This window comes from Macaca mulatta, chromosome 5, assembly GCF_049350105.2.
Source record: "Macaca mulatta isolate MMU2019108-1 chromosome 5, T2T-MMU8v2.0, whole genome shotgun sequence".
NCBI classification, from domain to species: Eukaryota; Metazoa; Chordata; class Mammalia; order Primates; family Cercopithecidae; genus Macaca; species Macaca mulatta.
Window position 1 is genome coordinate 5,279,449 of NC_133410.1, and position 14,067 is coordinate 5,293,515.

At 58.1% G+C, this 14,067-nt stretch overlaps 1 protein-coding gene across 4 annotated transcripts in view; it reads right to left on the reverse strand.

Annotated features, from left to right (window-relative positions):
- Window positions 1–258: 258 nt before the first annotated feature.
- Window positions 259–14,067, reverse strand: part of SORCS2 (sortilin related VPS10 domain containing receptor 2) — a 569,237-nt gene continuing 555,428 nt past the window's right edge. For 2 of the 4 annotated variants that reach the window (XM_028848328.2, XM_078003137.1), the window contains 5 exons: window positions 13,216–13,341; window positions 9,512–9,611; window positions 8,592–8,694; window positions 5,804–5,907; window positions 259–2,707 (listed from right to left, as the gene is read on the reverse strand). In XM_028848328.2, the coding sequence (XP_028704161.1) occupies window positions 2,643–2,707; window positions 5,804–5,907; window positions 8,592–8,694; window positions 9,512–9,611; window positions 13,216–13,341 (498 nt within the window). In that variant the 3' untranslated portion in view covers window positions 259–2,642. Of the gene's footprint in view, window positions 2,708–5,761; window positions 5,908–8,591; window positions 8,695–9,511; window positions 9,612–13,215; window positions 13,342–14,067 lie in introns of all 4 variants that reach the window. The other 2 variants (XM_028848326.2, XM_078003136.1) reach the window with 1 other exon arrangement.

A 14,067-nucleotide genomic window follows, 5' to 3' on the forward strand; every position in this document is an offset into this window, starting at 1 on the left:
TTCTGCTGGCTGCTGGCCTTGAGTGACAGAACGAGCCCACATGTATGAAAGTGCTTGAGAGCCGACCGGGGAGATCATTACTTTGAAGGCCACTGCCATGTGCAGCCTCCCCCAACATCCCAACGTGTAGGGCCTGGTCCTTGTCCCTTGCACAAGGTCCTCAGCCACCTCACCTCTGGGACTATGGTCCTAGGGGCCTGTGTGTGCGCCCACGTGCATTTCGGGAAGTGAGGAAAGTATCTTCACAATAAGGCAAAAGCTGATCAAATTCATTTAATCTTTGTTAAAAGCATCACAAATGATTCATCGATTTTTAAAAAGGGAAAATAAGAAGGAATGCATTGTCTCTTTGTTATGTGCATGGCAGCTGATGGCCTTGCTCCCAGGTAACCGTGTCTACCTGAATGTCAAATATGCAGACCCTTGAATTTACAACCAGGGACAGCCACGGGCCCACGCCTGGATCTCCATGGGTACACAGACGGGAGCATATCAGACTGTATCAGATGCCACCTCCTTCCCAGGTGCTTGGGTCCACATGCCCAAAATGTTCTTAATAGAAATATTAACATAAAATACAAGAAAACCACAAATAACTAAAGGGAAAAACCCTACCCAAACAGCTGAGAGAATTAAACGAGTGGTCAAGGAAGGCCAGAGACCTAGAGTGGCTACCGCAGGCACTGTGAGCTAAGGGGGAGGGCGGTTCCCAGGGTTCCATGTTGCCTGTGGGCCCCAGGCCTGCTCTGTGCTCGCCATGGCTGTCCCTGTGTGCCTGATGCTCGCAGGCAGCCTGCTGGCCAGGGACAGGTGTGAGTGGGGTGGCCAGCAGGATGAAAGTCCCTGCAAAGGCGTCCTTGCAGACTGCAAGCAGGGGAGTGGGGGCTGTGGCAAGGTCCCAGAGAGTCACGGCCCATGTCCCGGATCCCATCTCCAGGAGGACCTTGAGGACAACTTGCAGGGCCGCCTCTGGCGGGGGTGGGGGTGGTGGAGGGGGCGCAAGACCCCCAGGTGGGCAGGCAAGATGGGGAGAGAGCTTTGGGTCTGGGGGGCAGGTAGCATGGTTGGGGACACCTCCATGCCTGTGTAGCCCAGGGTGCTCCCCTTGTCCTGTGGCCTTGGACGTCCCCCAATCCAGGGACATGAGGCTCCAATCTCCACAGGTGGTTTACTCAACAAGGAGCAGGCGCCTCCTCCCCACCGGGCACTGTTTGGGGCATGAAGATTCACCCCTGGGCTTTCTCCTCTAATGGACCATGTTTCTTTTCTAGAGAAAATGGGGTAATGCCCCCGAGCTCAGACATGGTGCATGGGAGAACGTCTGCACCTTCATTCGGATTCACCCCCAGCCAGCGCGTACCAGCCTGGGCTCTGGCGTTCTCCCCTTCTGAAGGGGAGGCCACGGTCATCTGAGAGCCCTGCCAGAGAGGAGGGGGAGGATGGGGAGGAGGAAGGGGCTACTGACTTCCCATTTCAAGGCAAAAGGTGACCCCCCACCCCCCATATTCCTATGTGTAGACTTACACTAACATCCCTGATTCTAGGAAACGGGGTGGGGGGTATGGAGACCGCACGGCACTGGGGAGCAGAGGGCTGGGTTCAGGGCCACCTCTGCTGTGACCCTGCTGTGACCTTCAGTCACTCTCCTCCCTGGGCCTCAGTTTCCCCTTCTTGAAAATGAGGGGCACCCTGATGGCCCTTCCAACCCTGCCATCCTCAGCCTCTCCCAGCTGGGTTTCCACCGGGGTCCCTTCGCCTACAAGGAACTGCAGCAAACTCGTGCATCCAGAGCCGTCTCCACCACCCACCTTTCTGGGGGCTTCTGGCTCCTTCCAGAGCCCAGGACGGTGGGAGAAGCCTGCAGGATGGTGCTGCTTGCTGGCAGGAGTGAGGGACCATGGGCACTGGGCCCTGAGCCCACCCCACCCATCTGCCCTGGGGAGAACCAGGGAGAGAGCTGCTGCCCCTCTGGGCAGAGGAGGCGCCCTGGGCACTCAGGGAAAGGGGCTCCTGAGTACGGGCATCTGACAGAGCAACCCCCGTGGCTACCACCGGCTATAAAGACGGAGAGTGAGACACCCCCACCACCACCACCAGCTACCTAGAGAGGCATTTACACAGCTGCAGTTTCCAGCCGGAGGGCAGTGTGGTGTTAGGAGGGCCTGGCTCCCGGACTCCCACAGAGGGACTGGGCGGCCGCACAGGTGGGAGTGAAGAAGCAAAGTCAGGGAGGCTCCGGCCTCTGCGGGGAAGGAACCCGCAACACAGTGTCTGAACGGGTCCACAGCTCTTGCAGCTCAAGGTACTGGGTGGGGTCCAGGATGACCGGCCTCAGCCCAGAGAAGTCAGGCCTCGGCCTGAGTGACAGCACGTGGGGCAGCCGTGTGTGGGGTCTGGGGGCAGAACCTGCCCGAGTCAGGCCTGGTGTCCCATAGGGGCAGGGCCATGTCCGGGGGGTCCCGTGGGCCCCCGTGGGCCTGGGCGGGCTTCGACTTATCAGAGGGGGTGGTGCCTGTCGCCTGGTGTGGGGACGACTCGGGGAGGGGGCTTTCCGCAGGTCTCTGAGGGGCGCCGGTCCAGCCGCCGGCTTCACTGGTGGTTCTGTGCCCTCCGTGGGTGAAACGACGGATGCTGGGGCGGCATCAGCTCACCAGGTAGCTGTGCATCTCTCGGGAGTTGATGCTCAGGACCACGCCCGAGTGGTTGCCTAGGAAACAGAAGAGACGCAGGTCCAGTGAGCACAAGCCCTCGGCCGGGGCTGGAGACGGGGCCACGGGGGCCACGGTGGTGGCCTCAGCCAGCGCCTTGAGCCAACGTGTAGTGGGGCCTCCCTGGGTTCCTTTAGCCCGTGCAGGTGCAGGCGGGTCTCCGTGGTTCCTAGGTGGGTGCCTGAGGAATGGACTCTCTTGGTGCCATCACAAGCAGTGGGCCCCAGAGGGCCTGAGAGGTGAGGCCCAGGCCGGCCCCAGCCCGCCACAGCCACTGACCTGCGTGGGGGTCGCCCTCGGCATCGGCAGCAAGGGGGTGCGAGAAGGGCTGAGGCTCCGCCCCCTCCTGGCAGTGGGTGCTGCAGGGCGTAGAGTGGCAAGGCCCGGGGAGGCGAGAGTGGGAGAGAGGGGGGCATAGGGATGTCAGCGTCAAGGGGTGGTCTGGGCATCCTGGGTGGGGGCTGGTTAGGAGACAAGGGGACGGGTCGAGGACCGAGGACCCAGAGCTGTCCCACCTCAAGGGCACCGGGAGACACGGCTGGGAGCACCCGCGGCACAGCCCGGCCACGCCTGAGTCCTCGTCTGAGTCCTCGCCCATCCTTCACCTGGCTGGGCCTTGGCTTCGTCATCTCTAATGTGAGGGTCAATTGCACCCCTCAAAGGACTGTCGTGGGTTAGACGGGGAAGTGTGGCTGCTGCACTGGCAAGGGCGGCATGGACCAAGGGCTTGGCTGCACGAATCTTACTACCCCACTAGCATTACTCTTTAGGGACTTGGAAGCAAACAGCCGTCGGGGGCTGGGGAGCCGAGCCCTGTCTTCCTGAGACCCTGTGCCCTCTGTCCACTCGAGAAGGCCTGGGTTCTCTCAGGACCTCACAGCTGCCTCCATCACGGGGGTGAGCGTGGGGGTGACGCCGCCTGCAGGAGGGGGAGCTCCAAGACCACCTCCTGCCATGGCAGAAGCAAGACCAGTGGAGGGGTCTTTAGAGTCATAGGCCGCTCACCCATGGCCTGGGGCCTTTGGGGGCACACAGCTGTACAGCCACGGAGTCAGGCTTGAGCCCGGCTCCACCTCCTGTCACTAAGTGACCTGGGGAGGTTGAGTAACAGCTCTGAGCTTCAGCTTTCTCATCTGTGCAGTGGACGCAATGTCGACGTCTGCCTCAGGGAAGTCAGATGGTGTCTGGGAGGCGCTGAGCTGGGGCCTGACACAGAGCGAGCGCTCAGTGAAGTACATGGTTCCTGTGATGTTTCCAAGGCTACGGATGCGTCGCACCAAGAGGAACCCACCTGGGCTGGCGATGCTGGAGACAAGAGACCCCCACCGAGGTTGGAGCAGACAGTCCTGGGGAGGGGCTGGAGACAGTGCAGGGGAGGCAGAGAGGGACAGTGGCCAGTCCATTCGGCTGCCCTGACCCCTCTCAAGAGAGTGTGAAGGTCACAGGCTTTGGAGTCTGACTGGCCGGGATCTGGCTCCAGGGTCAGCCAGCGGTTGGCCGAGGCCGGGGTGAGTGACTTCTCCTTTTTGAGCCTCACTTTCAATAATTTGCACAGTAGGGACAGTGGTTTCCGCTGCTCACGTTCTGAGGACGTCCTGGATGCAGGGTGTGAGTGACGCTCCACGCTGGATCATCAGAACAGCAGTGGCAGCAGCTGGGGGTGCCGAGACCTCTGTGGCTTCCTGTGTGTCATCCTCTGCTCCGGAAGCTGCCGCAGAACCCCCCAGCAACGGTGAGAAGTGTGTGCCGACATCATCACAAAATCAGGCCCAGACGGGGATTGTTAAAAGAGAATAGGAACCATAGGGGAGAAGCCGGGTCCCTGGGGTCTGCCAAGACGTGAGTTCCAGCTCTGTTCCCCACTAGCTGTGACCTTGGGCAAGGACAGTCCCTGTCCCTGCACTTCCATGTCCCCAGCCCTAGGGAAGAGCCTGCCTCCTTGGCTGCTCAGCTGAGACAAGCATGGAAAGTGCCCACACTGCCTGGCTGCACTTGCCCGACACGGCACACAGGGCTGGTGCCACGGCTCTGGCATAGGCTCCCAGCCCTCTGGCAGGTCTCAGAGCCTCCTGGGCCTCAGTTTACCCCCTCATCCAGAGGAGGAGCTGTAGTGCCTGTTGTGCTGGATGGCATCACGCTCTGACTGCAGCTGAGGGGTGGAGTCCATGCCCCCTCCCCTCAAACATGGGCAGGGCAAGACACAAGTGACAGGGTATGACTTCAAGGCCAGGCCCCGAAGCGGGTGTGGCTCCTGCCTGGCCACCTCACTCCACATGCTCTTGGAAGTCAGCCGCCACGCTGGGAGGAAGCCCAAGCCACACGGCGAGACCATGTGCAGGTGTCCCGCTCGATGGCCCAGGTGAGGGGTTAGCTGACTGCCTGCATGAATTGCCGGCCATCTGAGTGAGGCAGCCTTTGAGATGATCGCTGCACCAGCTATTGACTGCAGCCTCATGAGAGACCCTGACAGCGAGCAGCCCGGCTGAGCCCACTCAGCTCCCAGACACCAGAAGAGCAAACGGCCATAAACGATGCTGCCGCTGAGGTGGGTGGTTTGTCGTGCAGCCGTAGATGACTTGACTGGTCTTCTCGCCCTGGGCATGATCACATCCGTGGAAATGCTTCGTAAACTGTAAAGCGCGGTGCCGCAGGTCCACGTGTGGGATGTTCCCTAAATCACCACCGCAGTGAAGGGGAGGACTGAGAGTGCTGAGGGAGCGGCTGCGGGGGAAAAGGCCTCCCACACCCTGAGGCCAGAGTCAGGCTTCCTTTTAAAGCCAGCCCTGCTTCCCGTCCTTTCCCTGCCTCGACTGGGCTGTCGGGGGCTGTTTGGTCATTGCCAGGGATGGGGCCCTCAGCGTCCACAGGTCTTGGATTTCATCTCTGGGGGCAGCCCTGAGAGGTCGCGTCATCCCCTCATCAGATGGAGGGACACAGTGGGCCCGACCGACCCAGCAAGGTCTGCTGGACCGGGGTCCTGTGCGTTTTGCTGGCCGCAGTGGCCCAGCGGGCTGGCCTGCGGGAGGGTGGGGTGGGTTTGGGGCGGACGTTACCTAGAGTCTGCGAGTCGAGATCATCATCTATAAACTCCTCACCCGGGGCAGTGCCCTGGACGTCCTCACTGTGGCTCACGGGGCTGGTCATCTCCTGCTCCTTCTCGTTGTGCATCTGGGCGTACACGGTCCTGCCCGGCCGTTTCCTGCTGGACAGAGGCGAGGGCGGCTCAGATTGGGGCGGCTTCCCAGGCCGCCTGTCCCTGGAGCCTTCTGCTGGCCGCCTGGCCACATCGAGTGTGGTGCACGGTGCCCACAGCACTCCAGAGGTGCCTATCCCAGCCCCAAGTCTTGCCTCCCGCCCCATCTCTGCTCAAAGCCACTTCCTCCAGGAAGCCCTCCCTCCTGTGTGCTCCCTGGGCCCTGGGATTCCCTCTGCCCTGACACATTGGGTGATCACTGTGTATCTGTCGCCTCCCCTGAGAAGCGAAGCACGGGCGTGTTGCGGGGAAAGGGCCTTATATCCTCTTTCCCCCCAACCCCCACGCCTGGCCACCCTGCCACTGGGCTGGGCACACATTCCCACAGGAGGCACGAGCCGGCCCAGCTCTGAGAGGCACTTGCTGAGCCCCGTCCAGGCGTCCTGGGGAAGTGCTGTCCTCGATTTCCCAGGGAGGAAAGGGAGAGGGTGGGCACAGCCCCGCTGCCTCCACTGGGACCAGGCTCAGGACCCGCCGTGGGCCAGGCTCCTTCATGCACAACATCCCACTTAGTCCAATCGAAACCCAGGGCCAGGCTCCCATTTCACAGATGAGGGGACTGAGACCCAGCGGGAGACGGGGACTTTCTCCAATGCAGTCGATGAACACCGCCAGCCCTCTGGAAACACTTTGACGGCAGGATGGGGCGGGGCGGGACCTGTGACTAGCTCTGAGGGTGACAGAAGGTGGCCAGTATCACCTACAGGCTGCAACACTTCCCCACTGGATTAAAATGCTCAAAGCAGCCCTGCTCCCTCAGTCTAGAGCCTCGAGAGACGAGGGCCCAGCCCCTGCTGGGCCCCAGGGACAGGTGGCTGATGGCTTTGACCGGGTTGTCAGTGCTGCCCAGCCCAGCCCGTGAGTAAGCCAGGAGCTCCGGGGGGTGCAGGCTGTACCAGAGCCTAAAGCCTCCGGCCGCTGGGGCTAAATGGGGCGTTGCTCTGTTGTGAGATGGAGCCTCAAAGTATATTGGCCACTTCCGCCTATGCCCAATACATTCAAGCTCCCAGAGCTTGAAGCCACAGCCCTGGGGCTGGCCAGCACCAACTTTCAGCTGCTTTTGTGTCCAGGGCAGTGAGGGGCCTGGCTTCAGGACCTGAAAGCCTGGGCTCAAAGGCCGCCCCTGCCACCTCCTTGCTGTGACAAACCCCACTTGCAGCGGCCATGGGATACAGGTTAGGGAGAGAGTACACAGGAAGGAGGTGGGATCCTGGCCTGGGCACCTGGCAGAGGACAGTGTCATTTGCTCAGCACCAGTTTTAGGGGAAGAGGATGCTGAGTTTGATTTGAATTTGCAGTGCCTATGGAACCCCTGGATACACCTGTTGGGAAGCCAGTGCCTCTCTGAGTTTGGAATTTGGGAAAGACCACAGGACAGACCTTGTTCTACTTCTTTGCCCCATAAACTCCTATTCGTCCTTCAGGATCCCCACCAGAAGTCACTTCCTCAGGGAAGTCCTCCCAGATTCTCCAGTTCAGCTCTGAGTGCTGCAGGCCAACCCTTTGGGTGGAACTGAGTAATAAGGTAGGTAAGGAGCTCCTGGATGCGCTCCCAGACAGTCAGTGCTGTGTCCCAGTGCCTGGGCCAGCCTGTGGGGGGTACACATGAAACTACTACTCGAAAGACCTGCAGCGCGTAAAACAGTGAGACCCAGGGCAGGAGGAGGGGTTGGGGGAGTCCAGGGCCCATGAAAGGCTGGGGTTTGGTGTCGGGGAAGGGCTCAAGCCTCCAAATAAGTCAAAAGGAAGGGGTGAGCTGTAGCCTTTGATGGTCCTCAAGGGTGACCCCGATGGGGAGACTGAGGCCCCCGGAGCTGAACCAGCAGGCAGGGGAGAAACAATAGGGCCAAATCTAGGAGCCGTGTTTGCAGGGAAGGAGTCTGGTGATGCCGCTGTGTCACTTTGCTCATTCCAGGTTTAGCGTCCAGGGAACTTCAGGTTGTCCAGCCCCTGTAGGGTGGCCATGACATGTCCCAACGTGGGGGGATCACACCCACTTCACAGCCAGGGAACAGGCTCAGAAGGAAAGAGAGGTACCAAAGCCCCTCCCAATAAACACACACTGTTCTTGCCACCTCACCCCAGCCTCGGCACAAGCAGCTCCCTCATGGGGACAGCCAGAGCCCTACCCCACAGGAGTGCCTGGCAGGAAGCTCAGCAGCTCTCAAGCGCTCTCGAGAGGGGGGAAGGGATGGTTGGGCGGCCGAGGAAGCCTGGGATGCGGGCGGGCCTGGGTCAGGTCCCAGCTCTGAGTCTGGCCGTCTGTGTGACCTTGGGCACACCGCTCAACCTCTCTGAGCCCAGTTTCCTCATCTGTGAGATGGGCAGTGTCCTCCCCGTGAGGTGGGTGGAGCTGAACGGGACGATGGCTGGGATGTCCCAGGCAGAGTGGAGGAGTGGGTGCGCGATGCTCTCTGGGTTACGAGTGGTGGCCGTCTCTTCCAGAGACCCCACAGGTGGTACAGAGCCAGGCAAGCACCTCCCACTGCAGCCCATCACAGGCACAAACTGTCACCACTCCCTTCTGAAGCCCTGCTGGGGCCTTTTCTAGATCTGCCTGAGTGAGTTGGGCCTGGCAGCCTAAGCCCCATGGTCAGAGCCCAGCAGATGAGGGCAGCCAAGGGCCTTGCCTTTTGAACTTGTAGAGGATGAACGCTCCTGCCGCGAAGAGCCCGATGACAAACAGCACCACTACCGCCCAGTAGCCACCGCCGCCGCCCAGCTGCTCAGCACCTGCAAGCAAAGCAGTTGTCAGTGGAGGGCCACGGGCACCACCCATCCTCGTCCCATCCCCAGCCCATCCCGTCTGTTCCCCGCCCTTCCCCAGCCCATCCCCAGCTTGTCCCCTGCCTGTCCCTGGCCCCTTTCCTGCCTGTCTTCAGCCCATTCCCATTCCCTCCCCAGCCCTTCCCCAGCCCATTCCCGGCTCAACCCCTTCCTGTCCCCTGCCTGTCCCTGCCCGTCCCCTGCCTGTCCCTGCCCCAGCCTCTTTGGTGTGGAGGCTGCTCCATGCCTGTGGCCAGCACTCCTGATGTGGCTGAGAGGGGCCAGAGGCCATAAAAGACCAGGAGTGCGTCCTGTGTGGCCTTGGAGAAGTCCCTGCCTCTCGACCTGGCTCCCACTGGGGACGGAGGCTGTGGGCAGAGCTCCCCGGCCATGTTGATGCTGGTGTGGGGTGAACCTGCCAAGTTTCAAGGGCATGGTGTCTTTACAAAGCAGAGAAAAGCTCATCAGCTTCTGCAAAGGCTGTTGCCCCAAAGGGGAAAGGATGACTGACGGCCGAGGAGACAGCTCTGTGGGTCAGGAAAGGGGCAGAGATTATCTGAGACCCGAGGCGTGGGTGTCAGGTAAGAGCAGTGCTCCATGGGACATCCGCGGAGGAGAGTGGGGCCCTGGGTCTGACCTGGGTGGGTTCTCAGTTCCATCAGAGGCGAACACCCACCAGGAGGGGGATACGGGCCATCTGCCCGAGGGCCTTGCAGGGACATGCCTTCTCCAGGGCCTGGATGCCTCCTCCACCTGTTCTGCAGGGGAGCTCCCAGTGGCTCACCTGTGCCTGTGTCCCTCAGGGCCACCAGGACCCGGACCCCGCCTCGCAGGAGGAAGCTGATCTTCTGTGCATTCAGCACCTGCTGGATGGCGGCGAGCCTCTGCAAGCACAGAGGGGACAGTGAGGGGGGCCTCCATGAGGGGATCCTCCGCCAAAAGGGGAGGGGTATGGGATCCTCCTCCAGGAGGGGAGTGAGGGGTCTCCACGTGTTGGGGGGGTCTTCTACCGGGAGAAGAGTGAGGGGGTCCTCCATGGGGGGTGGGGGAGGGGTTTGCCATAGGTGTAAGGGGAAGAAGGGCCCTCCTCTGGTGGAGAGAGTGAGGGGGTGTCCTCCACCAGTGGGGAGGGGAGCAAGGTCTGCTGGGATCCACCAGAGGGGTGGGGAGAGGGAGGGGGATCTGGTGGGATCTTCCAGAGGTAGGGGAGAGTTGGGGGGTGGCTCTGGGATCCACCAGAGGGAGACGGGAGAGCTGGGTGGACAGGTGTGAGTCCTGCTTGAACCCTCTAGAGCCATGGGGCTGGGCGAGCCACCTGGCCTCACTGAGCCTCGGTGTCCTCCTTTGTATGATGGGAATAATCACCCACAAGGGAACTTTCATCAAGAACCATGGATGGGACACAAAGGTGACCCAGACATGGTTCTGCCCTTCACGAGCTCTTGTTTTAGTTGGGAATGTAAAAGAGATACAGGCCACGGAGTGTGCCAAGTTGGGGCAATGCAGGGGTGCTCCAGGAGGCTCCATCCCCCAGTGGTGGTCAGGGGAAGGCTTCTGGAGGTGGAAGACCAAGAAGAGAATGAGACAGGGCAGGACAGGAGAATCAGACCCCCTGTCTGAGGGAGGGATACCCCAGGAGGCGGTGCTGGGTTGTAGGGTGAGGGATGCAGGGTCAGGGGCACCTATAGCTGGAGAGGGCAGTGGCCAAAAGACAGTCAGCCTTGTGGGCCACGGGCATCCTCCTCCGGGGTCTGTGTGACGTGACAAATGTGTGAGGTGCCCGGCGCAGAGGAGCGCTCCCTCCTTGCCCCTCTTACTTCCTCCTGGCCCCCTCACTACTTCCTGGGTCTGAGTCATCACCCAGGGCTGGGTGGGCTCAGAGACCCGGCCGCCTTTCACAACACTGGTCAGCTCTGCTATTTTGACAATAGCCATTCTAACAGGTGTGAGGCCATGTCTCACTGTGGCTTTAATGAGCATTTCCCTGATGATTCGAGATGGTGAGCATGTTTTTCACATACCTGTTGGCCATTTGTGTGTCTCCCTTTGAGAAATGTCTACTTGGCTCCTTTGCCCGTTTTTTAATCGGGTCACTTGTTTTCTGGCTATGGAGTTGGGTTTCTTACGTATTCTGGATGTGAACCCCTTGTCAGAGGTATGCTTCATGAATCTTTTCTCCGATTCTGTGGGTCATCTCTTTACTCCGCTGATAGTTTCTCTGGCTGTGCAAGGGTCTCTTGGTTTGACATCATCCCATTTGTCTGTTTTTGCCTTTGTTGCATGTACTTTTGGGATCATCTGCAAAACAGCATTGCTCAAACTGATGCATAGTTTTTCACTATGTTTTCTTTTGGTGTTTTTCCAGATTCAGGTCTACATTTGTCTTTAATCCACTCTGAGCTGGATTTTGTAGAGGGTGTAAGAATCTAATTGCATTCTTCTGCATGTGGATATTCAGTTTCCCAGCAATATTTATGGAAGATATTCTCTTTTCTCCATTGTGTCTTCTTGACAGCTTTATTGAAAATCAATTGACCGTACATGTATGGATTTATTTCTGGGCTCTCTATTCTGTTCCATGGGTCTACGTGTCTGTTTTTATGCCAGTACCATGCTGTTTGGATTACTATAATTTTGTAGTGCATTTTGAAGCCAGGGACTGTGATGCTTCCAGCTTTTTTCTTTTTGCTCAAAATGGCTTTGGCTATTTCAGGCCTTTTGTGGTTTCATACAAATTTTAGGATTTTTTTTTCTATTTCTGTGAAAAATCTCATTGAAATTTTGATAGATCTTGCATTAAATCTGTACATCACTTTATGTAGTATGGACATCTTAATGATATAAATTCTCCTAATCCACGAACACAGGATATCTTTCCATCGATTTGTGTCTTCAAATTCTTTCACTGGTGTTTTATGGTTTTTAGTGCACATGTTTTTCACCTCCTTGGTTTAATTTGTTCCTAAGTTTTTCACAAGTTTTTCACGTCCTTGGTTCAATTTGTTCCTAAGTAGTTTATTTTACTTTTAATTTTTGATGCTATTGTTAGTGGGACTGTTTTCTTGATTTCTTTTCCAGGTAGCTTGCTGTTAGTGTGTAGAAGCGCTTCTGCTGTTTGATCGCCTCTGGTCCTTTCTGACAGTGGCCCTCACCAAGCCTCACTTCCCGTGTCTGTAAAATGGGATGTGGCACCACGTGGCATGCTGGAGTGTGCACTGTCCTTCCCCTGCGCTGGCCATGCCTTCCAGATCACCTGAGTGAGCGTCGGTCTCCATGACCAGTGCAGGCTATGTGAGCTTCTGGTTCATTTTTAGAAACTGATAGTAACATTTACTCTTTTAAAGTGTACAATTTAATGCATTTTAGTATATTCCCTAAGTTGTGCAAGCATTACCACTATCTAATTCCTGCACATTTTCATCCTCTCCCAAAGAATCCCCTAGCCTTAGCAGCAACTCCCCATGCACTCTCCCCCAGCCCCTGGCAACCATTCATCTATTTCTGTCTCTACGGATTTGCCTGTTCTGGGCATTTAATGTGAATGCAATCACACACTACGTGGTCTTTTGCAACTGGCCTCTTTCACTTAGCATCATGTTTTCAAGGTTCGTTCATGTTGTCAGAGGTGTCAAGGGCTTCATTCCTTTTGGTGGTCAAAGAATATTCCATTGTAAGGTTGGACCACAATTTGTTTCTTCAGCAGCTGATGGGCACTTTTTGGCTGCGATGAGTAATGCTGCTGTGAATCCATGTACTGTGGATGTATGTTTTTGCTTCTCTTGGGTATATACCCATAAGTGGACTTGCTGGGTCATGTGGTAACTTAGGTATAACTTATTGAGGAATTTCCAGCCTGTTTTGTCCAGCAACTGAACCTTTTCCACCAGCAACGTGAGAGGTTCCAAGTTCTCTGCTTCCTTGTCAATACTTGAAATTGTCTGCTTTTTAATTTTAGCCATCCTAGTGGGTGTGAAGGGATTCTGGTTCATCTTTGAGTCCCCTTCCCACACCTGTCACATGGGAGGTCTTTTATCCCCTCCATGAGGGCAATTTGGAAGCTGTCCTTTGCAATAAAGACATTTGCTAACTGCATGGGGGCTGACTTCTGCTCGGCCCTGAAACTCACATCCTCGGGTGTCTCCCTGACAGTGCTTACCCTCATTTCCCAGTGCCCGTGGCAGTCAGGTTGGGGCCATGTGACCATCTCCAGCCAATGACACGGGAAAGGAAGTGAGCAAGTACCCCTGGGAGGTGGTGCAGCCTGTGCCCTCCCCCCAACTACACTGCTGCAGTGACCTTAGAGGCTGTGCGACTTCCAGAGGGTGTGTAGCCACAGGTGGACGAGGTTTAGCCACCCTGAGTCAGACTGATGCAGCGAGAAAGACACCTTTATGCCATGAGCCACTGAGACGTCCCTGCTTGTTGTAAATGGCCCGAGCCCTGGGCTGCACAGGGAGGACCTGGGAGTCCAATGACCACAGGACATACCTTATCACTCGAGAGGCTCCTCTTCCTCGTGGGCCTGGGAGGGGGCAGGAGCACGTAAAGGTCGGCCAAAGTGGGCAGCCCCGGCTTCAGCACGGTCACCAGCAGCTCCTGAGGGACGCTGGTCTCCTGCGGGGAGAGTTTAGCCACTTTGGTCCGCTTGTCTTCCTCATCCCCTGCCTCACCCTGGGGCCCCCAGGAACACCCTCTCTCCCTTCGTGGCCTGAGTCCTGGACACCTGTCCCGCAGGCCATTCCTGACCCCTGCATGACACGGGGATCGTTCCAGGGTCCCCGGGTGCCCTGAGCTACCTCCTGCACCCAGCTGCCCAGGGCCCTCAGCCCTGCTCTTCAGACCCTGTGCCCTCACACTGGCCTCCCCTTGGCCAGGCCTGGCCCTCAGTCCATTCTTCAGACCATGACTGGAGTGAGCCAGCACCTTCCTCCCTGGCTGATGTCCTCCATGACAAGGCCCTTGACCACACCATTCCAGGTCTGTGACCCGGCCCCACTGACTCCGGCCACCTCCCCCTTCCCACTCCCCAACACCCCAGGCCCAGCCAGGGCCGCACACCCACAGAGAACGCTCTCAACCCATAGGCGCCGCTCACGTAGGTGCCTCTGCCTCCTGGAAGTCCCGTTCCACACACTTCCAACTGGCAAACCCCTATTCATCCTTCAGTGCCCAGGACCCTTTTACCGGCATTCTTCACAGGGGGGAGCCGAATTAGAGAGGCCTCAGCCTGTGACAGCCTCAGATAGCTCTAGAGGACTGGTCCTCTCTCACAGGGGGACCAAGGGCCGTGGGTGTGCTACAGCCCACCCTGATGTCTGCCTCCCGGGAGCTCCCTGAGGG